Genomic DNA, 24,273 nt, shown 5'->3' on the forward strand with positions numbered 1-24,273 from the left:
TGGGGAACCGTAAGGCCGCAAACGTCTAATCTCCCACAAATCATGTGCAAACGGGAAGAGTGGCCCAAATAGTCGCAATCGTCACAGACATTGTACTCCACCTTCTAAGAAAGCCTAGTTGTAGTTTTGTGGTGCACATCCGTGTCCTTGCATTTAATTTTACTCGTTTTTGGGTAAACCACACAAGTTATATTTGGTTGTGTTTGGGGCCAACTTGGTGATTCTTTGTCAATGTTTGCATAGTCTTTTTCTCACCCCATGTGCTTGAATAACAACAACATGCATTTCAGTATGCAACCCGATTTTCTCAATTTATTTTTTGTTCCCATTTACTAGGCTTGATTTTTCCTTTGGCTAAAAATCATGATGTAGCTCAAACTGTATATGCATTTGTTAAACCATGTTGTGATTTGAATTAACTGAAACTCTTTGAATATTCGTTTAACCAAGTACTTATCTGAATTCTATATTTATATTTTTTTATAAGGTAAGGAAAGTAGATTGATCATTTGGTTTTAAATAATATGTGTTATCAATCTACTTTTCTTACCTTATAAAAAGGGTTGTATTTAACGAGCTAAATGGGGAAAGAAATTTGTAATATATGCATTAATTGCATTTGTTTTTTTTTTTTTTGGTAGAATGTGAGTTTTTATTAATTATAAAACAATATTACAAAATGATGTTAACATTCTCAATCAAACTTACAACAACTACAAAAACTTAACAAATCTAGACTTGGAACACCTAAGCTAAGTAGCCAACTTCTGTCATTCCTAGGCATAACAGTCTGAACTTTCTGCAAGATGCGAGCCCTCACCATAGACTGTACCTCCTTAACCACTTTCCTTGGTGAAGCTAGAGCCAAAGATAATCTGCATTCATTCCTTTGTTGCCAAATACAATACCAACTAGCCATTAAGGCCAAGCTACAAACACATACCTCGCAGCATTGTACGATTGATTAGAACCATACAGTCTTTGTTCAACCGACTTTCAATCCCAAAGAATAATCGTGATCCATAAACACAAATTTGCAAAATAGATGCTCATGTGTTTCAACAGCTTGTTCACAGTTCACACAGCTGTTTCTGTCACTAATCTGCAACTAGAACAGCTTTTTCCTAGTATTCAAACTTTGATGCTTAATCATCCATCCAACCAGAGAATGCTTAGGTATATTCCAGGATGCCCAAACACTATTATACCACTGGACAAGGGGGTGTGGACCCTGCAACCAATGATAGCCAGAACTAATAGAGTAGCCCCTAACATCAAACTGCCAGTGACCACCCACAAAACCAGCACTCAGATCATCTTTAATTTTACATATATTCCTCCAATTCCAGTTGGAATCAGGAGGTGGTTGATAAGTTTGTCAGTCAGCTCCTTTTAGGTAAACATGATCAATCCATAACACCCACAACCTGTCGGCTTTAGTATGTATCCAATTAACCAATTTGCCAACAGTATCCTTATTCCACACCTCAGATTGCTTTATATCAAGCCCTCCTTCCTTTTTCCGGCAACAAACTTTCTCCCAAGCTATCAGAGGAACCCTGTGATATTCAGAATCGCCACTCCAAAAGAAATTCCTGCATATTGCTTCAATTCTCCTTATGACTCCATTGGGAATAAGAAAAATAGAAGCCCAATAGTTGTGGAGAGTGTTTAACACATAATTAATCAAAATAAGCCTTCCTGCATAACTCAACTTCCTTGCAACAATACCTCTGATCTTGCTCACAATCTTATCCAAAAGCATATGAAAATCAGCTTTGGATAATCTCCCAGGTTGAATTGGTACCCCCAGATACTTAAAAGGTAAAACTCCTTGCTGAAATCCTGAAACCTGTACAATATCCATTCTCACCTCATCTGGGACACCATTAAACAAAACCTCTGACTTTGAGGCATTAACCTTCAAACCAGATGTTTCAGAGAAAGTAGATAAGGCCCTTAAGAGCAACATAATTGACTTGATATCACCCTTAGAGAACATTAACAAGTCATCACCAAATAGAAGATAAGTTAATTTCAGGCTCTTGCAAAGAGGATGATATCCAAAGTACCATATCCCAGTGGCATACTCCATAACTCTTGTCAAATATTCCATACAAATACAGAATATGAGAGGGGAGATAGGATCTCCTTGTCTCAATCCTCTCTTACCTTTAAAGAACCCAAACTGTAAGCCATTTAAGTTAAGAGTATAAGAAGGAGTAGTAATGCAAAGCATAATCATCTTCCTAAAGTGAGCAGGAAAATTAAGTGCCTGTAGCATTTGATCCACAAACTGCCACTCAATAGTATCATAAGCCTTCTGTAGGTCAAGCTTAAACATACATCTGGGTGAGACCATACCTCTATTATACAACCTTACAAGGTCTTGACAAATGAGAATGTTTTCAAGTATACTCCAACCCTTAACAAAAGCACCTTGATTCTTACTAATAATATCTGGCAAGACCCTTGCTAGCCTATGACTTATAATCTTAGAAATTGCTTTATACAGGACAATGCAACAAGAAATAGGCCTGAAATGTTTCACACTAGATGGCCCGTCTAGTTTAGGGATTAAGGTTATAACAGTAGAATTAACCTGAACCAGAAGCTTTCCAGATTCAAAAAAATTGACAACACAAGCACCAACCTCAGCACCTACAATATCCCATGCATCCTTATAAAACTGACTTGAGTAACCATTTAGATCAGGAGATTTTCCATTAGGTATACTAAAGATATTGTGCTTTACTTCTTCCATAGTAACTGGTTGAGCTAAGATGAGCCAGTGCTCCTCAGTACAGCATAGACCACAGCTGACTACATGTTCTTGCACTATAAGAGTCTGTTTATGGGAACCAAGTAATGATTGATAATAATCCAAAAAAGCCAGCTGGATATCAAACCCCTCAGTACATAGCTTTCCATCTTTATCTTCAATTTGGAAAACCTTATTCATCATAACCCTCTTTTTAATAGCATGATGGAAAAAGGCAGTATTCAGATCCCCCTCAATAGACCATTGTATTTTAGCTTTTTGAGATAAGAAACTATCTCTAGCCACAGTAAGCTCCTTAAGATCACATGCGAAGTCCAACTCCTGTTAAATAAGGTTCAGATCCCATGGATTGTCAACTAGAGCTTTCTGAATATTTGCTAGAGCCAGACCAGCAATGGCAGTAGTATTTTCTATATCAGGAAAACAAGTGTGATTCAACTTTTTGAGAACTGGTTTGAGAGCTTTTAATTTCTAGATCACTCCAAACATCTTGGTGCTAGTATACACACCCCTCCAAACACTAAGTACACTAGACTTAAAATCTGCAGCTTTGCCCCACATATTAAAGTATTTAAAGCTTTTTTCCCTCCTAAGTCAGCTCTCCTATTCACCACAGTACATGGGCAGTGATCAAAGAGTCCCTCTGGATGGAAATGAGCAATGTAGTCACCATACATAGTCATCCACTCAAGATTGCCCATTGCCCTATCCAATCTACTATAAACTCTCTCAGAAGCCTCTTGTTTATTAGACCAAGTATAGAGAGCCCTAGTAGCTGAAATATCCTCCATACAACATAATGAGGCACATTCTTAAAACTGTTCCATTTCAATTTCAGTAGTATGACCACCAAGTCTTTCAATAGGTGAAAGTACAGTGTTAAAATCTCCTAGCCAGAGCCAAGGATCAGAGCAATGATTAGCCACCTGTTTAAGAAAATCCCACAGCTCCACCCAATCATGTAGGCCATTAAAAGCATATATCATGGTCAAATAAAAATTCTTATCATCAGTTTGGGAATGGACATGCATATGAATATATTGTGCATTATAGGCCTGATATTGTATATCAAAATGTGAAGGCCTCCAAAAAATCCAAATTCTCCCTCCTTTATGCCATCTGCAGTTAGTGGTCACACTCCAACCATCATAAATAGAGGTAGGTCTCTTAAGTAGGTTACTAGGTTTGAGCTTAGTTTCCAGCAGACCAAACAGACCGACCCCATTGTTATGCATAGACCACTTAACCATCTTCTACTTATTCAGGTCATTAAGACCCCTAACATTCCAGAAACCAATACTATGCATTAGTATTAGTTTCTGGAGGGTCCTTTCCACTCTTAACCACTCCCCCTCCAGGAGTAGCATTACTTATCAGTGCATCAACAAAAGTATAAGGACTGAACTTCCCAGACAATCTGATTCCATCCAATCCCGCTTGCCTATTTATCCTCATAATCTGCTTGGCAGGTGTAGTTTAACTAGAGGAGTCAGTCTAACCTTGTCCAAGGGAGGGAATGCCTCAGGTGTATAAAGAGATGGGGACTAGACAACAGTCTGAGGCTTTTGCACTAGTCTCCAAACTTGTTTAGGGGGAACTTGTGGTTTAGGAACAACCCCTTGAACATGTTTCCTCCCTTTTTTAGGAACTGGCTTCCTGCACTGCTTGTCAATATGGCCTATACCATTACAACTGGTATAGGTAATAGGTTTCCATTCATAGACCACAGTAACAGTAACCACTTTCCTAGACTCATCCAAAATCTTAATTTGGTCAGGCAAACTCTGATCCATTTTCAACTCGACCAAAACGCTAGCATAACTCAACTGGATTTTGTCCGCAGTTGGCCCATCCAGTTGAACAAAGTTCCCCACCAAACCAGCTAACTTAGGCAAGCATTTTCCCCTGAATTTCAGAGGGATACCAGCTAGAGGAATCCAAACAGGTACCACTTCAACTTTGCCTTTCTCTAATTCAGAAGAGATATCCCAAGGTTTAATTACTATTGGTTTGTTATCAAACAAATAGTACCCAGATTTCAACAGTGCTTTCCTAGTACCCTGTTTAGAAAATCTAACAATGAATATCCCGTTGTCTAAAAACGAGACTCTGTCAATGCCAAACTCACCCCAAACACGGTAAACATAGTCCTCTAAAAGATTCCATGGTGGGTTAGCACCCAATACATAGCAAAAGACAGAGGTTTTCCAGAATTCTACCTCAGGTTTGATGTCCTCCGACGTAAATTAAAGCATCTCCGCCAATTCCTCCTCCTCTTCTATAGGTTCCATCACCGGTATAGCCTTACCACCTCGCTTGAGTAGCCATCCATCCTGTTGGTTTACTTCTTCTTCTTCAGTCAAGTTAAGGACAGGAATCTCATTCATCTCTTGAAAGACCTCGTCTTCGTTGCTTCTGCTGACGTAGGACCCCTAAAGGTTTCAACTTTTGGACCCATCTTCGATGATCTAGCTCCATCAGTTCCAAGAAATGAACGTTTAGCAGCTTACACAGAAGATGAAGCTTGTTGTAATGGCGAAAAACGATTTTGGTTGTTGTGTTTAACGGCCGTCATTATTAGGTTTCCTGAAAATTAGAGCTTTTCTCTCTCTATTTTATCTCTCATCATTTTTGTTAATCTTCAATCTTAATACCAAAAATGTAATTTAGTGTTGAATTCCTAAAATAATACCAAATATGGAAGAACTCAATGGGTTGTATTTAACATTACCCACTATAAACAAAATATAAATAGGGAATTCAAATCACATCTTTAATACCATTTTAAATTACCTGCAAAATTTACCTAGTAATACGAATAGAGGTGATAACACATAAATTATCACCTTTAATTATCAACTTTGAAATTCCTAAGTATTTAGCTGTTAAAATTGTTTCTTTAAATGCGAGAGGTTCTACAAAAACAATGCTAATAGATCCATAATTTTTTGGTTCTAATAAAACAATTTTACCATTGTGATCTCTTATAATTTGAATCCTCGACTTAAATATTTTGTTGGAAAATTGTGTGATTTAAGAATTATATTATGAGAATTAATTATTGACCATATAATTTAGAATTGGGTTAATAGGTCATTTATGTCTCTATTTATTTGGATAAGTTACAAAGAATATTTTAAGTAGGGCAATGCTATTTATTTTGATGGGTTAATGGACATTAACACCATTGTTAATGTGTTTTCCGAGTGCCGATCATATATTGCATAAACGTTATTGTTCAACGTTATATACACCACCCATTTAACGTGGTTAAAGGACTTGTAATTTATGTTAAGGTTATAACACTACATATTGAGAAAGTAATCTATCAAAGTTATTTTTATACTACATATAAAAATATTATTGAGCATCGGGCGCTCTTCGATTCAGGGGCTCCTCTTTCGACTACCGAAAAAGTGCGACGGGTTTTCGTATCTAGTGAGAGGAACGCACTATTTGGTAACATGTGCAGTGGAGGCGTTATCTATCTTAGAAAAGCGCCTAATGCGATTCGACCGAGGCTACATGTTTCTACTCTACTCTTGATGTGACTCGCATTTACGCACATTTAGTCCCCTAACTAGCCTCGTTTCATGTGCTTTTACGTGATTATTAGGTTCGTTTATTGTTTTTAAATTCTTATTATGAAAATTTTACGAGGCATAGCGCCTTTGTAGAAGGAGAGCATTAGCCTTGCTTAATTGAAGCAATACAGAGCTAAATTGACCGCATGTAACCACCAAGCATCAAAGAGGAGACCGAGACTAAAGGCCTTAGTTAATAAAGCAAGCATCCGGGTAATGGGGAGGAACCCCCACGAGTCCAGGTCAGCTTCCACGAGCTAGGAGGCAGCCAAGCCGAAGCAAGAGAGAAAAGGGAGTGAGCTTGGCGAACTTACTGAAGCTCGGGCGAGCTCAACCAAAGCTCGGGCGAGCACTTACCGAGCTCCCATAAGCCAGCTGACAGGATGGATTTCGAAAGGAGGACCTCATCCGACCTGTCTCGGCTCTAACAAGGCAAATGACTATCTTATGGGGCTTAATCGTCATTTAAGCCCTTAGTTAACCTAAAGCTTGTACTTAATATAATTACCTCATGTATTTAGAGGATCATTATGTTATTTTAGCTTAGCTTAGTTAGAATACTCTAATTAGCTTAATTACATCTTAATCCTTCCTAATTATTGCTCAAGCAATATTAGATCTAACTTGATAATTGAAGAATTCTTGGGATTTGTATTGGAGAATTGACAACTCTTAATCATTAATCAAGGCTTTCTTCTATTATTCTTCCATTTTCTTTGTTCATCTTATGTTGATATAATTCTTCTACTCTTTACATAATCTTTCACTTAATGTTTTGTTAATTACTCTATTTATTAATCATGTTTATACTTGTTAAGATGTTCGACACCATTGATGACATGATTACCACGATGATGTGTGAGTAGTCTCTTAGGTAGGGTTAGTGGGGGATTAGGGGAGTAATCATGGGTTAGATCGATGATTAATGAGTTCATATGAATGATTGTATATTGTGTATTCAACTTATGCACATGTTATAGTTGATGAAATGCTTGATTGACAACCTAGCATGATTCTCTAATCTTTTCAACAATACTTCAAAGACATAAATCAACTCAAGGCTTGTTAGACCATGCATATAATTGAATAGGGATATCCAAGTCGTTGTAGGTGTCGTAAACTATAAATCAACTCGACTCCGAGACCTAAGTCTCCCTAGGAATTGTAAGACATAAATCAACTCGATTCCAAGACAGCTATAATCGTTTGTATGACTCATTATTGTGATTATTGTAATACCTCGCATTTATAAAGACTTAGACTTGACCGAGTAGACGATTCACTCGGCCAAGTGGAGTCCCACTCGACCGAGTGGAGGACTAAGTACCCTTTGACAGTACACTAGAAGCCTGGAAAATTGGCCACTCGACCGAGTGACCATCCACTCGACCGAGTGGAGCCCCCACTCGATCGAGTGGGCCGATCACTCGACCGGATGCCAGTAGAGTACAGCTTATACGAGAAGATTGTTTGGTGAGATGTCGCTTTCATGACTTATCTCTTCATATTTTCCACCTAAAACTCTTCCCAAACACTATTCTCACCACTCTCTAAACTTCTCCAACATCTCTCTAAAATATTAACCAACAAATCCTCTCAAAAACTCTAGCATCCAAGTGAAGAATTCTTGCCTCCTTGTTTATCCATCTTCTTTGTAAATTAAATTATAGTCCATTTCCATTAATCTTGTCTTAGTAATCTTAATTATCCTAGTACACTATCTCATAATTAATTAGGTTATGAGAATTAAGAGGAATAATTAAACAGTTTAATTAGTAGATTTATTATAATAGTTTATAGTAATTATTGTAGTAATTAATATGTGTAGGGAGTTTCATTAAGGAGCACTTCTAGTGAGTAGCTTGTGGATTGGTGAAGATAAGCTTGAGGTAGGGTTTTCCCTACTTAGCTATAATGATATGGGTGTTTAATTGTGCATTTAGTATCATTAATTACATTTGTCTCATGATAGTTGCATTATAACATGTTTTGATAATTAGGGTTTATCACATAAGATGACTTTATGGTAATTATGTGAAGGTAAGTATGGTGAATTGTCACAAAGATGATTACATTGCATTATAACATGTTAAAGAGCAATTAAATGAGTAGAAATGAATTGGTGAAGAATTGAGCATGATTATACTTGTGTTAATATGGTTGTGTAGTTGTGTGGTTGGACTTGTTTGGTTTGTTCATGGTTTGGTTGACAATGGAGTTTATTGGAGGATTATTGGTTACGATTTTGGATGTACACATTTAGTACTTGGGTTATGGAGGGACTCGTGTGGTGAGGCACGACGTCTGGCAGGCAACTTGAGTCGCACTCAGGCCCGGTCTCACGGACGTGTTCCGAGTACCTTGTGTTGATAGAGACGTCGTGGGTGTGTCCCGGTCACCGGTTTGTGGAGGCGTATGTTGGAGGATGACTTTCATGTGTTTTCATATCTTGTTGGTATGTTGGTTATTGCCTTTGCATTGTCATATGAGTAAGTAGGATTAGTTATTGCATTCATTGAGCATTTATATCGTTAAGCTAATACATAGGTTTTGAAATATCTGTGGTGAACCATATGGTGATTTTCGCCCATATGGGGAGCAGTGTTGACAGGTTAGCATGCTAGATACGAGGACTTGGGGAGTGGTCTTCATTAGTTGTCACCATTTTTGTTTATCTTAGTTTTTAACATTTAAACTCCATTCTCTTCGATTTGGTTATACTATTTGGGATGGTCTTTATATCCCTTAAACTTGTAACCGTCTAAATAACTACAACTTATCTATTTATATTATGCTAAGTACTTCTTTAATTGATTATTCACACTACAAACTTGGGAAACCAAGTCTTGTAATGCCTCCATGTGTTGGGAATGCCTAGAAGAAAGGATACCGACTTATGGGGATGTTATAATTATACCATGTTTCCCTATGAACCCATGACACCCTAATGTTTTTTTCGGTAAAATATAAGTATATTACTGAAAAAAAGTGACCATACATCAAATAGTCCAGTGGTCTAAAGACCCATCCCGGAGCTAAAAGACTCAATCTATTAACGGCCTAAAACAAGCCCAGACAAACCAACACAACTACTCACTACTCTCAGTCACACACCTATTGGACAACATTCACCAGGAGAATCGTCTCTTTCCCCTTTAAGCTAAAAAATCATCTCCTTCTTCAAATAATCTTGATTCCTCTGTCGTCATCTGGCTTCAATCAGGCGCAATTCTTCAATCCCTCCAGCCAATCTCTGTCTCGCACTCCCAGAATCTCCTTGGAGCTCAAGGTACGATCTGTAACCTCTTTCACGATTTGCCTGCTCAATTTCATTGGATTAATTAGCGTCATTTCGTGTTTACATAAATTCCGTTGCTTCCAGATGCATGCGTTAATGATGGCGTTGATGAAGTCTTTCCTTATTCCAGAACCCCTCAAACCTCTCCTCCAATCTGTGGTAGCATCAGCTGGGATGCTTTCTTCAATCAATCCACGTACAAGATGAAGGACTCTGGAGCTATACACACAAGCAAAGAACAGGTGCAGAGCCGTCTCAGTCTCAGAACCACATACCTCACATGCATCATTGACACTTATCCCAAATTTACATAGCTTATCCTTAGTGTTTAGAGCTTTATGCATGTAAATCCAGGTAATGAATCAATGTTTAGGGATTGTATATTTATTCCAGGCGAAATGATGCCACCGAACTCTCTCCCCTTTATCCCTGATGACATCATACCCTTTAGCAATAGTATATTCTCTTCCCTGATCCATGGCCCAAATGTGATTTTGGTAGGATTCTTGATAAATAGACTTGACATAGCATATCTTCCTCTATGACCAACTCGAGTTATTTGTAGGAGCATATTCCAGCCAGGTTTCCCCTTTTATGTACACGCCATTAACCCATTTGACCCATAATAGGTCAGGTTTGGATGCCAACCACCAGACCAATTTCCCAACAGCAGCCTTATTCCACTGAATAGCACAATTCAGACCAAGGCCACCTTCATTCTTAGGCCTACAGATTTTTCCCCAAGAGACAAGAGGAGATCTCATATAGTCAACCCCTCCATCCCATAGGAAGTTCCTACAAATGTCCTCAATTATTTTAAACACTCCTGCAGGCAGAATGAAGATACTAGCCTAATAATTATGCAATTTCTTGAGAACTGACTGAACTAGGACCAATCTACTTGCATATGAGAGTTTTCTAGCCCCCAAATTTCTGATTCTCTGAACTATTTTATCAATGAGAGGCTTACAATCCTTTGCATTAAGTCTAGTGGTTTTAATAGGAACACCCAGTTATTTGAAAGGTAATGCCCCTTCTACCATCCCTGAAATTCTCAAAATGTCCTATTTCAAATTCTCATTAACCCCATTGAAGTAGGCATTGGATTTGCCCTTGCTCATATGAAGTCCTGAGGTTTTAGAGAATGTTGCAAAGGATCTTAGGATTGTCATCATAGAGATATCATCTCCCTTACAAAACATCAATAGATCATCTGCAAACATAAGATAAGTGAGCTTCATCTGCTTGCACAAATATTTAAACTCATTAGCACCAGTAGAATAAGTTAGAATCCTAGACAGGTACTCCATGCACACAGTGAATAGAAGGGGAGATAGATGATCTCCCTGCCTCAACCCCCTTTCACCCTTAAAAAAGCCGAAGACATTGCCATTAAGGTTGAGTGAATAACTTGTTGTTGTTACACATTGCATGATCCATTCTTTGAATTGCTTTGGAAATTTTAAGGCACTGAGCATTTGATATAAGAAGTCCCACTCCACTGTGTCATAGGCCTTTTGTATATCCATTTTAAAGAGACACCTTGGTGAGACAGCCTTCCTTTCATATAGCTTAATAATGTCTTGGTAAATGATGATGTTTTCCATAATGCTCCTCCCTTGAATGAAACCCCCTTGATTCTGAGAAATCAGGTCTGGTAAGATTCTTGCCAACCTCCTACATAAGATTTTGGAGATGCATTTATAAATGACATTGCATCAGGCTATAGGTCTATATTGAAGGACACCAGTGGGTCTATCTATTTTAGGAATAAGAGTGACCAGAGTAGCATTGATCTGCTTAAGGATTAGGCCTGACTCAAAAAATCCATGATAGCTGCAGTAACATCATCACCCACTATATTCCAACTCTCCTTAAAAAACTTGCTTGAAAACCCATCTGGACCAGGGGCCTTGTCATCATGAATCTGAAAAATCACCTCTTTGACCTCTTCTTTAGTGACTGTAGCCATAAGAATGTTCCTATGAAAATCAGTGTACACCTTTCCTTGCCTCACAATAGACTTCTTGACCTTGGAAGTAGGAGCTTTGGAACCTAGCAACATGGTGTAGTAGCTCAAGAATGCATTCTGGATGCCCTCTTGAACATTGTAAGTTCTGTTCCACTGATCATTGATGTGGCAGATAAAATTTTTGTTCCTTCTTGCCCTCAATACTCCATGAAAATATGCAGAGTTAGAATCACCATCCTTTAACCAATGAGCCTTGGCCTTCTGTTTAAGGTAATCCATTTTAGCAGAATACAGAACATTGAAAGTTTGATTGGCTTCATATTCATGCTGAATAAGATCTTTGTCCCCTGGATTAGCCATAATCTGTTCTTGCAACTTCTTCAATCTGAGTTGAGCTATGCCAACCTTATTCTCAATGTCAGAGAAATGAGCTTTGTTCAATTTTTTAAGCTCATGTTTTAAAAGTTTCAGCTTCTTAACTACCTTGTACATTTTAGTGCCGGAGAATTCATTTTACCAGACCTGAGACACACAATCCTGAAAACCATAAGCTACACTCCATATATTAAAATATTTGAACGGCCTATGCTGATTTCCCCCAAGAGGACCTTTACTCACTAAGCATGGGTTATGGTCAAACTGACCTTCAGGTAAAAAATTAGCAATATAATTAGAGAACCTGCCCATCCAGTCTTGATTCACCAACCATCTATCCAACCTACTATACACTCTTGTTTCTGGAGGCTGCTTGTTATTCCATGTGTAAAAGGCTCCAGTGGCAGCAATGTCCATGACTCCACACTCTTGTATAGAATCATGAAACGGATCAGTCTGAGCCTCTGTTACTCTGCCTCCCAATCTTTCATTAGCTTGAAGCACACAATTGAAATCCCCCCCTACGGCCCAAGGAGCATTAACCTACTTAGCTATATTCCTGAGATTCAACCAAAGGGATTCTCTATCCCCAACTCCATTGAAAGCATATATGATTGTCATAAAAAATTGCATATGATTTATTTTATTAGTCACATACACATGAATAAATTGGGCATCATATTGAATGAAATTAATATCAAACACATGAGGTTTCCATAGAACCCAGACTCGACCTCCTTGATGGTGGGCATTATTAGTGGACACACTCCAATCTGAGAAGATCTTATTAACTGTATTATTGAGATTCCTTGTCTTGATTTTAGTTTCTAATAAACCAAACAATCCAATGTTATTAGCATGAAGAAAATTATTTATAAATCTCTGCTTCACTTCCTTATTCATCCCTCTCACATTCCAAAAACCAAAATTCATTGAGCTGTCAGGGGGATCATTACCATTCAGACCAATCCCTTTCTTGTTCTGGCCAGATTCCCGCAACTCCTCCATTTGATGAGGAGAAGGAGAAAACTTCTTGTCATTCCCTTGCCTAGGTTGTCTTATAGGGGAGATAGTCCCACTGGAAGTAGACTGGATCCTAGTATTGGGAGTACTTGTGTTCATCATTTCTGAATTTTTATCTTTCTGAATAGGAGACACAATAGGTTCAGGCCTCTTCTGGACAACTACATCCTTCTTGACTGGTCTCCACACTTTCTGGACATGAGACATAGTTTTAACAGGTATGGCTGTTTTGGAAGCTTACTTTCCTTTTCTAAATTGCTCCTTTTCATGCCCAAGCTGCTTGCACTTAGTACAAAGGCTAGGTTTCCATTCACACAATGTCAATAGTCACAACTTGCTTTTTCTCATCCAGAAACCTGATGGCTTTTGGAAAGTTTTTCCCTAGTTTGAGTTCAACCATAACTCGAGCAAACCCTAACCTTGTTTTCAATTCAGTAGCCTCATCACTTTTAATATAATGACCAACAAGATTAGCTATTTTAGAAAGACTCTTACCCCAGAATTTTTAAGGTAAGTTTTGTATTCTAATCCAGGCTGGGACTGATTTAACATCCTCCTTGGTGAGTTCTATATCTGGCTGCCATGGCTTGATTATTAATGGTTTGTTATCAAATAAGAAATAGCCACTCCTAAGAACCGCTTGTTTCATTTCTTCAGTTTGGAATCTTGCAAGAAAGACACCATTAGGTAAGAAAGAAATTTTGTCAATGACATACATGTTCCAAATTCTTTTCAGGAAGCCTTCCAATACTTGCCATGGAGGATTTGCTCCAACCACAAAGCCAAACACTGCCTGCTGCCAATAGTCAATCTCAGGCTGCACATCTTCATCAGTTAATTGCAACAAGTCAGATTCATCATCAATCATTTGAACGATTTTCCTGCCATGGATTTGATACCAAGTCTCATCCTGGGATCTCTCCTCTTCAGATTTTGTATCTTCATCACAGTCCTCTACTGTAACCACATTGAAATCAAGGGTAGGAATACCTGTTACCTCATGTATACTCTTATGTTTAAGGCCTTCATCAACATCAGGTTTTCCATGTAATTTTGATTTCTCAGATATAATAACATTTGATGCTGATGATTTAGAATTAGATGGATTATTGATCTTAGTCACTGATTTTCTTGTCATCTTGTCTTGTCTAGAAATCTGTGCCCTAGAGACACCCTAATGTTTTTATTCAATTGTATACATCTCTTTTTACTTTCCTTGTTTACATTTTCATTGTACAGTTTAGCTTATAACTCAAACCCAAATTAGGACACAAAGACATAGGTACTTGCATTAGATAACTATATGATAAACCGTCCCTTGGGATCCACCTCTACTTACTCCTTTACTAGTAGTTTGTTGAGTTTTTAAATATGATTTGATATCTTTGACGAAGAGAACTATCAAAATGGCGTCATTGCCGGGGACGGTGTATTGTTGAATTGTTATCTTTTATTGCTTTTTAGTTGTCTCTTTATTTACCTTGGGAAGTATTTGATATTTTGTATGCCTAGGAGATTACAAAATAATTCCTTGCCTATTGATCTCGAGATTGAGAGAACATTGAGAGGTATTGTAATACCACATATTTCTGAGCATAGTGAACTCGGTCGAGTAGGCTGTACTCGACCGAGTGGGTCATAGGGTGTCTTGAGGCAGGCTACTGCCTTAGGTACACTCGGCCGAGTATGTGAGATACTGTAATACCCCGTATTTTATATAATATAATCAATTAAACGGATATTATTATATATTAATTATTATATATTTTATATTACTAATTATGTCGGGATAATAGTTGAGTCGATAATTACTTTAAGCTATCGTAAGTTATTTGAGACGGGTTTATATGGAATTCGAAATGTGAGCTGACCCATTTGAGTTGGCCCATTAACTGTTCAGCCCATTTAACCCTAAGCCCAACTAAACCCTAACCCTAACCCTAATAATATCCTAACCAACCCACCTCCCTCATTCCTTACTCCCTCAACCCGCCTCCTTTCTTCACCAACACCAAACACCAGCTTTCACGCAAAACGAGAGAGAGAGAGAGAGAGTGAGCTTGGGGTGTTGGCGGCGCAGCAAGGAAGAGCTAGGGGCTATTGTCGACGACTGTGGATGGCCGTGGTGACTGTTGTGGTGGCGGAAAGGTAAACATTCAACCCCTCCTCTGTTTTTCGCATTTAATGTCGGGTTTTTGGTGATTGTTTCGTGACTTAGGGAGGTGAGGCTAGTGGTTGTTGACGGGGTAAGGGAGTAGGGTGGTAAGTGATGAATGTAGTGGTGGTGGTTAGGGTGTTTATAGGTGGTGGTAGTGACAGATAGAGGCGGCGGCGATAGGGGGTAACAAACGGGTTTAAAAAGGGGTTTGATGCGGGTTTTAGACGGGTAGGTTTGGGGTGGGCCACCGTGGACTCGGGGGAGGTCGATACGGTGGTGCTATAGTGTCTGTGTGCGTGGGTTGACAGAGAGCATGTTGTGGTGGTTTGGCGGGGAATAGAGCGGTGGTGCGGTGGTGGTGAGTCGAGAAAATGGGGCGGTTGGTGAGGTGGGCGGTGAACAGGCCAAATGCCAGCCCGGTTCGACTCTCGGTGGCAATCGACAGGCTGGTGGTGGTTGTTGGTTGTGGGGTCGAAGTGGGCAGCAAGTGCGGTGGTTGTCACGGTGGTTAGGCGGCGCGTGGAGTCGGGAAACGGGTTGGAAACCGTAGGTTGGGGCGTGTTACTTAGTAGTTTGGTTCGTTTCGTTATTATTCAAGTTATCGTATTTTTAATTAATTAATTTAATTCCCGAGTTAAGTAAATAATTAAAGACGGGTTTAAGTCGGGTTGTTGAGTTGTTCAATATTTGATTCGGGTTTTCTTAAGCGTATTATTCGTTTAATCTTTATTTATCATATTAGTTATTTAACTTAAATTTCCGAGTCTTTTAAAATAATTCAAGTCGGGTGTTGAGTCGGGTTTGTTAAAAGAGAAAAGTTACTATATCGGGAAAGTTTCCATTTTAAGAAATTCTACTTTAGTAACCTTCTATTTTGGGAAGTTGGGTCAAATACTAATCGGGTTATTTTAGTTATCAGTTGGGCATAAGTTTGGTGTCGGGATTGTATTTCGGGAAAGCTTCTATTTTGGGAGATTTCCATACTTAGTAGTTAGTAATTATAAATATTATAACTGTTTTAGGTGACGGATTCGTGAAGGATCGATAATCAGATTCGTTGATTTATTTTCGGATTTGCTTGAACTACTTAATTGGATTTCTTTGGCACTTTGAGGTAGGGAAATACACTTGACTTATTATCGTTGTTGTTTAATTGTGTTGACTTGATTCGTGGTTGTTGATTTACGTTATGATTCATATATGGGAAGGTGATTGATCGAATTGATCGTATTGAGTATGATATCGCAACATCGAAAACTTAGGCATGATTTTATGATTTATCAGTTCAGTGATTTATATATATATATATATATATTGTGTTGCATTGATTTATGTTGAGCATCTCATATGCATTGGAGTTGGAGGATGGTGTAGGAGTGACGATGTTGAGATACGATGTGAGTTGTGATAAGGCCCAGGCGGGTTCTGCAGGACTTGCCCTGGTGTCCTCAGCTGCGAGCTGGCAGATCGGCTACGGTCGATATTTATAGTCTACCGGGGATCGATATGGCTGGGTTGTCCGGGGTATGAGATATGAGATATGAGTTGAGATGGAGATGGAGGTGACGGAGGAGCATGCATATCATATTTTATTGTTTCATTGTTTTCCCTACTCGGCCTTCGGTGACCCTGTGTATTCGTGTACGCGCTGTTGTTATGATCCAATTATTGGGGAGCATATTGTGGTATTTCGTAGACTGATGGGAGCTGGCCGGGAAGAGAGCTTGGATGATTGACTTAGTGCCTAGCCCACCTTAGTCTTATTAGTAGTTTTATCAGACTTTATCTTTTGGTCATATTTTTGGAAGCTTTGTTTTAATTCCAGCTGTAATCTCACTATAAACATTTTAATAAAGTACTGTGTTTCTTTCCTTTGTTATCTACTGCCTCGGGTTTCCGAGATGGTAACACCGTCATTTATCTGAGGAGTCCTAGTTCAGGCCCTTAAATAAATGGGGGTGTTACAAAGTGGTATCAGAGCGAACGATCCTCAGGCCTAAACCAATGAACCCAATGAACATAGGAAGAGTCTAAATAAAATGAACCCCGGGATAGAACTGTTAGGAGCACACTAAGGTAAGGTATGAGTTAGGGGCCCCCTCACACCGAACCAGCGGCCCTCTCAGTTTGACCCGGAAACCCTGAGTGTATATGAGAGAAAGGGTAGAAAAGTTGCTTGAGGTTGAAGATGAAATTCAAATATCGTTGCCTAAGTATTAACTGCTTGATACATTGATTATTGCATAATCGAGTTGATGTATACCTTGAGACCCATATATTCTAACCATTCTGCAGGACAACGCTACGGTAAGTATTTGGTATGAATGATGATGTGACCATATAATGTGTGGAAATGAGAAATAAAATTTCGAGTTCAGGTTAATAATCAATGAAGTGTCGTGCTAGTCGTGAGCATGAAAATAATTGCGAGTCGATGATAGGTACCTAGGTGGATGTTGAATGATGTGCTAATAGTACTATTATATCTAGTAATATGCGGTTATGTGATCCCAAAGCCATGCTAGTATAGTCTTGTGATAGTAATTAGAAACACTGTTGAATTGCATGTTTATAGGCATAGCAATCGTGAATTAGATGTATGGAGTAGATCGAGATGCGAAGGGATTCGATGGGATAGATTTTTACGTAAGTACAGTGTGAGATTTAAGTTAGGATGAGTTAGTATCGATAGTATGGATGTAAGAGTTTGGGACATAGAAAATGAACGACTTAGTGCTGAAACTTGTTTTGTTTGATTTTACTCTTTAATTGACCTTACTGCCATTTCTTTTCTGTTTATTGCCTATGGATGAAAATTATATGAGAGATAGTCTTGGGAGTTAGTGTTCGTTTGGCGTTGGTTTCATGCTTATAGGATATACAGACTAGGTGTAATAAATATTTTAGTGAGTTGTGGTTAGGAAGTTCCGGTGCAGTGATGTTCGACCAACGATTTTGTGAAAATCCTCATTTAAATTGTATTAATAATTTTTACATAATTCCAACTCCATCGACCAAAAGAGTCACATATGTTTTCAAATTAATAAGCCATGAAAATTCTTGATGTCTCTATATTAAACGGTAAATTTTGCAAACTGACCCAAGTTTTGAACCAATTACTGTCACATGTTTGTTTGGACCAACTGAGTTGTAAAATTCTTTAAAAATGAAATTCTTGTGCTTTAGACCTAATTCTTTTTCCCCTGTGTTTTTAACTCTCCATGTTTAAAAAAAAAAAAAAAAAAAATATGAATCAAGTTTTAATCGAACGGTTATTTATTCGTGATCTTTGGAAGTTACAACGTGAAACATGACTTGTAAAATGTGTGTTCTAGGTTGAGTTTCATACAGTTGTTTGATTAATTCATGAGCCTTAGTAATGTGAAATTATAATGCTTTATATGACGATAGTAGCATGCATGTTCAATAGTTATATATCTTGACAAGTGATAAAATTAAAACTTAGTTGATAACATTGTCGGCATGATAGCATGAGTAAAAATTGGATAGCTTAATTTGATTCTTAATCGAGGGTGAAATGTTTATACGAGTCCAGTTGTTTGCATACTTTTTATACATTTGGCATGTTGTAATGTCTCTGGGTGTGCATCATATTTGCATAGTGGTCGGATATATATATAAATATAAAACTATATTGTCATATCTTGGTAAGTTGATGGCGTTAAAAGTTAATTGATTGTTCTAATATACTCGCATGAATAATTATAATAATTATGTTTAAATGTTTACACATGGATGGTAGTAAGGAGTATGTCTAAATGTTCACACATGTAGAATGTCATCTGAGTTCTAATGTCTTTTAGGTGAGTCGGTGTGCCTATAGTTATACTTATAACTTTCATTTCATTAAATTATTCCAGTTGAACCTAAACCTATAACATCATAATAAACAGTGTTGTTGTTTCTTATTGAATATGTTCGTTATTACATTGTCATAAAATGCTAAAGTGATTCTTGCAATTGTATGGGTGTGACATAAAGGAAACTGTTTGATATAACACGACAATTGGCATATCTATATTCTCGAGTCGTTACTATCAATTATATTATAATAAAGATTGTTATGGTAACTATGTTGACAATTATAATAGGATAACCCTTTGATGATTCACATGATATGCATTGATTTAAATGATAGTCATTATGGTTACATTTAATTGAGCCACGAGTTGCCTAACTATTCAAACCGTACAAATCAGAGAAGTTGTTCAAGTTGCTAATCTTTTATCATAGCTAGAGTTCTATAAGGTATATGATGGCAAATGTATATGTTTAAACTATTTATACAATATCTTTTGTTTTGCTGAAAATGAATTATACTAAGTTGTTGGACACAATTGAATGATATGTTTGCTAAGATGTTAAACACATGAGGGATATGGAAGTAATGTTGTCGTTGTCTTAGATCATATGTTGTTAATGTTATTGGGAAACATGTTTTCAGAATTGATATCGTACAAACAATTTTTATAATTTAAAATATGAATTATGAGTATGTTGTTGATTGCTTAAATCCATCGACCTAATTCGTGACCTAAACCAGTGAGTGAGCAAATGGTTGTATGGGCGTGTCAATAAGACCCTGTGATTGTGATGGATAGTAGTGGTAGATCTATTTCTGTGATATGTTTACAAATGTGAGAAGTTCTTAAACTGTTTTGTTGAATTTGCTCTCGCTCGTTCATAGTCTATAATTGATCATCAACTTGTTTAGTTGTGAAACCGTGTAAACCTTGGTTCCTTTCTCGTTGTTCTTTTAGTTTGATGTTGTGTTTTAAGTTAAGCATGAGCTAGTAATAAATGTTACTTATTGACAATCAGTTAATTCCTTAATAAAACCTTGTTTCGACCTTAATGTTGATGCGCAACCTCTTATCATGTGTTCTTTCCTGTCACATGTGGTTGATAATGATTTTGTTGCATAAGTATATGAAAATTGAAAAGAGGTTACGAGGACGTAACCATGTTTCTAGTCGGGTAGGATTGTAAAATCTTGATGCTTAATTTGCACTTGTTTGTAGGTTATAGTTGACCAAGTTGATGTTTAGTTATGGGGTACCTATACAAATGAGTCATATATGTTTTATTCCTACTTCTGTTAGTTGGTTGAGGTGTAAAAGGGGAGTATAGTTAAACTATTGGAATCGAGTTTTGAGTGGTGGGGCCTTTGTGCCGAGTTACGTTTGCGGTCCAGTGCGACCATGGTTATTGAGTTGATTGAGTTTGAGATCGGAATTTAGATGGAAGATGACGGTGTTCTCAGGTGATTATTTAGTTGTTATACATTGTGTTCTCAGGTAGTTATTAGTTATAGTTAGTTGGTTAAGTAATGACGAGCTAAACTTCGGGACGAAGTTTATTTTTAGGAGGGCAGAATGTAACATTTCGTGTTTGTATGTTTAATTGATGTGTCAAAAGTGTGTGTTAACCGTGTTAGAAATGCGTGACGTCCGTATGTACGATATACAATACCCTTCTGAGGTTTGAGTACGGGAGCGAACTTCGGGACGAAGTTCATTTTAAGGGGGGAAGACTGTTATACCCCGTATTTTATAAAATATAATCAATTAAACGGATATTATTATATATTAATTATTATATATTTTATATTACTAATTATGTCGGGATAATAGTTGAGTCGATAATTACTTTAAGCTATCGTAAGTTATTTGAGACGGGTTTATATGGAATTGAAATGTGAGTGACCCATTTGAGTTGGCCCATTAACTGTTCACCCCATTTAACCCTAAGCCCAACTAAACCCTAACCCTAACCCTAATAATATCCTAACCAACCCGCCTCCCTCATTCCTTACTCCCTCAACCCGCCTCCTTTCTTCACCAACACCAAACACCACTTTCACGCAAAAAGAGAGAGAGAGAGAGTGAGCTTGGGGTGTTGGCGGCGCGCACAAGGAAGAGCTAGGGGCTATTGTCGACGATTTGTGGATGGCCGTGGTGGGTTGTTGTGGTGGCGGAAAGGTAAACATTCAACCCCTCCTCTGTTTTTCGCATTTAATGTCGGGTTTTTGGTGATTGTTTCGTGACTTAGGGAGGTAGGGCTAGTGGTTGTTGACGGGGTAAGGGAGTAGGGTGGTAAGTGATGAATGTAGTGGTGGTGGTTAGGGTGGTTATAGGTGGTGGTAGTGACAGGATAGGCGGCGGCGATAGGGGTAACAAACGGGTTTAAAAAGGGGTTTGATGCGGGTTTTAGACGGGTAGGTTTGGGGTGGCGCCACCATGGACTCGGGGGAGGTCGATACGGTGGTGCTATAGTGTCTACGTGTGCGTGGGTTTGAGAGCATGGCTGTGGTGGTTTAGCGGGGAATAGAAAGCAGCTGCGGTGGTGGTGAGTCGAGAAAATGGGGCGGTTGGTGAGGCTGGGCGGTGAACCAGGCCAAATGCCAGCCCTGGTTCGACTCGCCGGCGGCAGTCGACCAGGCTGGTGGTGGTTGTTGGTTGTGGGGTCGAAGTGGGCAGCAAGTGCGGTGGTTGTCACGGTGGTTAGGCGGCGCGTGGAGTCGGGAAACGGGTTGGAAACCGTAGGTTGGGGCGTGTTACTTAGTAGTTTGGTTCGTTTCGTTATTATTCAAGTTATCGTATTTTTAATTAATTAATTTAATTCCCGAGTTAAGTAAATAATTAAAGACGGGTTTAAGTCGGGTTGTTGAGTTGTTCAATATTTGATTCGGGTTTTCTTAAGCGTATAATTCGTTTAATCTTTATTTATCATATTAGTTATTTAACTTAAATTTCCGAGTCTTTTAAAATAATTCAAGTCGGGTGTTGAGTCGGGTTTGTTAAAAGAGAAAAGTTACTATATCGGGAAAGTTTCCATTTTAAGAAATTCTACTTTAGTAACCTTCTATTTTGGGAAGTTGGGTCAAATACTAATTGGGTTATTTTAGTTATCAGTTGGGCATAAGTTTGGTGTCGGGATTGTATTTCGGGAAAGCTTCTATTTTGGGAGATTTCCATACTTAGTAGTTAGTAATTATAAATATTATAACTGTTTTAGGTGACGGATTCGTGAAGGATCGATAATCAGATTCGTTGATTTATTTTACGATTTGCTTGAACTACTTAATTGGATTTCTTTGGCACTTTGAGGTAGGGAAATACACTTGACTTATTATCGTTATTGTTTAATTGTGTTGACTTGATTCGTGGTTGTTGATTTACGTTATGATTCATATATGGGAAGGTGATTGATTTGAATTGATCGTATTGAGTATGATATCGCAACATCGAGTAAGCAAGCATGATTTTATGATTTATCGGTTCATTGATTTATATATATATATATATATATATATATATATATATATATATATATATATATATATATATATATATATATATATATATATATATATATATATATATATATATATATATATTGTGTTGCATTGATTTATGTTGAGCATCTCATATGCATTGGAGTTGGAGGATGGTGTAGGAGTGACGATGTTGAGATACGATGTGAGTTGTGATAAGGCCCGGGCGGGTTCTGCAGGACTTGCCCTGGTGTCCTCGCGAGTGGAAAGCGGATCGGCTACGGTCGATATTTATAGTCTAGGGGATCGGTATGCATTTGGGTTGTCCGGGGTATGAGATATGAGATATGAGTTGAGATGGAGATGGAGGTGACGGAGGAGCATGCATATCATATTTTATTGTTTCATTGTTTTCCCTACTCGACTTATGGTGACCTTGTGTATTCGTATACGCTGTGATGATCCAATTATTGGGAGCATTGACGGGTATTTCGTGAGGCGATGGGAGCTGGCGGGAAGAGAGCTTGGATGATTGACTTAGTGCCTAGCCCACCTTAGTCTTATTAGTAGTTTTATCAGACTTTATCTTTTGGTCATATTTTTGGAAGCTTTGTTTTAATTCATTTGTAATCTCACTATAAACATTTTAATAAAGTACTGTGTTTCTTTCCTTTGTTATCTACTGCCTCGGGTTTCCGAGATGGTAACACCGTCATTTATCTGAGGAGTCCTAGTTCAGGCCCTTAAATAAATGGGGGTGTTACAGATACTCGGTCGAGTAGGACGTACTCGGTCGAGTATCTTTGGTACTCGACTGAGTGCCCGGTCTGACGAGTCGTTTTTCCGTGGTTTGATTTGAGTGTTAAGGGAATTATATATATTTCGATAACCATTTCACTAAACCTAAACAATTTTCTAAACTCTCTCTAATTACTCTAATTCATTTATTTTGCAATTAGTTTACATTTTTTGGAACCCTAATTTGGGTTAAGATTGGGGATAATTAGTTGATTAGTGATGGGTTGTCATATGGTTGATGTGACCATTATTTGAGCACATTTAGTCCCCGAATTAGCCTCGTTCCTATGCTTTTTAGTGCATATTTGGGTCATTTATTATCTTTAGTCCTTTGTTTTGCATATTCTTTGAGGTTTTGTTTCCTTGGTAGGAGAGGAGTGCAAACCTTGCATTTTCATGGCAAAAATAGAGCTAAATTGATAAAATCTAATGACCAAGCATCAAAAAGAGGACAAGACTAGAAGGCCTTTGTACATATTATAGTAGATGGGCAATGATGAAGAAATCCTTGTATCCCCGACTAAATCCCGGAGGATTATTGGAAGAAGAGAGGAGGAAAAGAAGAAAAGAAGGCTGGAATACAATCCGCCCGTCCTACCAGGCAAGACGCCCGTCCAACACTTCAGGAATCCGAGCGGCTTTGCTAGAGGGACGCCCGTCCAACAACGCCACAATTCGCTCGTCCAGCGTACCGATCCTCCCGTCCAGCCACCACGAAATCCGCCCGTCCCGACCCCTTGGACGCTCGGATTCTCTTACAGGCCCACACGTCCTCTTCTTCCCTCCGTGAAAGATGCGCATATTTATGGAAGACTGGCAAAAAGGAGACTCGCATCTTTTCTGAGAGGAGCGATTCCTCAAGGACTTAATCGTCATTTAAGCCCTTAGTAAACCCTGATTTGTGTACTTAATCCCCACTATAAATACTCCATTAGTCTAATTAGATAATCATGTTCTTCTTATCAATCTTTAGTGTAGTTTATATC

General features: G+C 38.3%; 2 protein-coding genes across 2 annotated transcripts; both read right to left on the minus strand.

The window, feature by feature from the left end:
• Window positions 1–9,585: 9,585 nt before the first annotated feature.
• Window positions 9,586–10,008, minus strand: LOC141618671 (uncharacterized). The gene has a single exon (XM_074435755.1). The coding sequence runs from the start codon at window positions 10,006–10,008 to the stop codon at window positions 9,586–9,588; it is 423 nt and encodes a 140-aa protein (XP_074291856.1).
• Window positions 10,009–11,471: 1,463 nt separating this feature from the next.
• On the minus strand, window positions 11,472–12,128 carry LOC141618672 (uncharacterized). Its single transcript, XM_074435756.1, has one exon. The coding sequence runs from the start codon at window positions 12,126–12,128 to the stop codon at window positions 11,472–11,474; it is 657 nt and encodes a 218-aa protein (XP_074291857.1).
• Window positions 12,129–24,273: the final 12,145 nt, after the last annotated feature.

Source organism: Silene latifolia, chromosome X, assembly GCF_048544455.1.
Source record: "Silene latifolia isolate original U9 population chromosome X, ASM4854445v1, whole genome shotgun sequence".
Taxonomy (NCBI): domain Eukaryota; kingdom Viridiplantae; phylum Streptophyta; class Magnoliopsida; order Caryophyllales; family Caryophyllaceae; genus Silene; species Silene latifolia.

Coding starts and splice junctions, on each gene's coding strand:
- LOC141618672 (XM_074435756.1), bottom strand. CDS start 12,128: ATGTACAAGGTAGTTAAGAAGCTGAAACTTTTAAAACATGAGCTTAAA.
- LOC141618671 (XM_074435755.1), bottom strand. CDS start 10,008: ATGCATAAAGCTCTAAACACTAAGGATAAGCTATGTAAATTTGGGATA.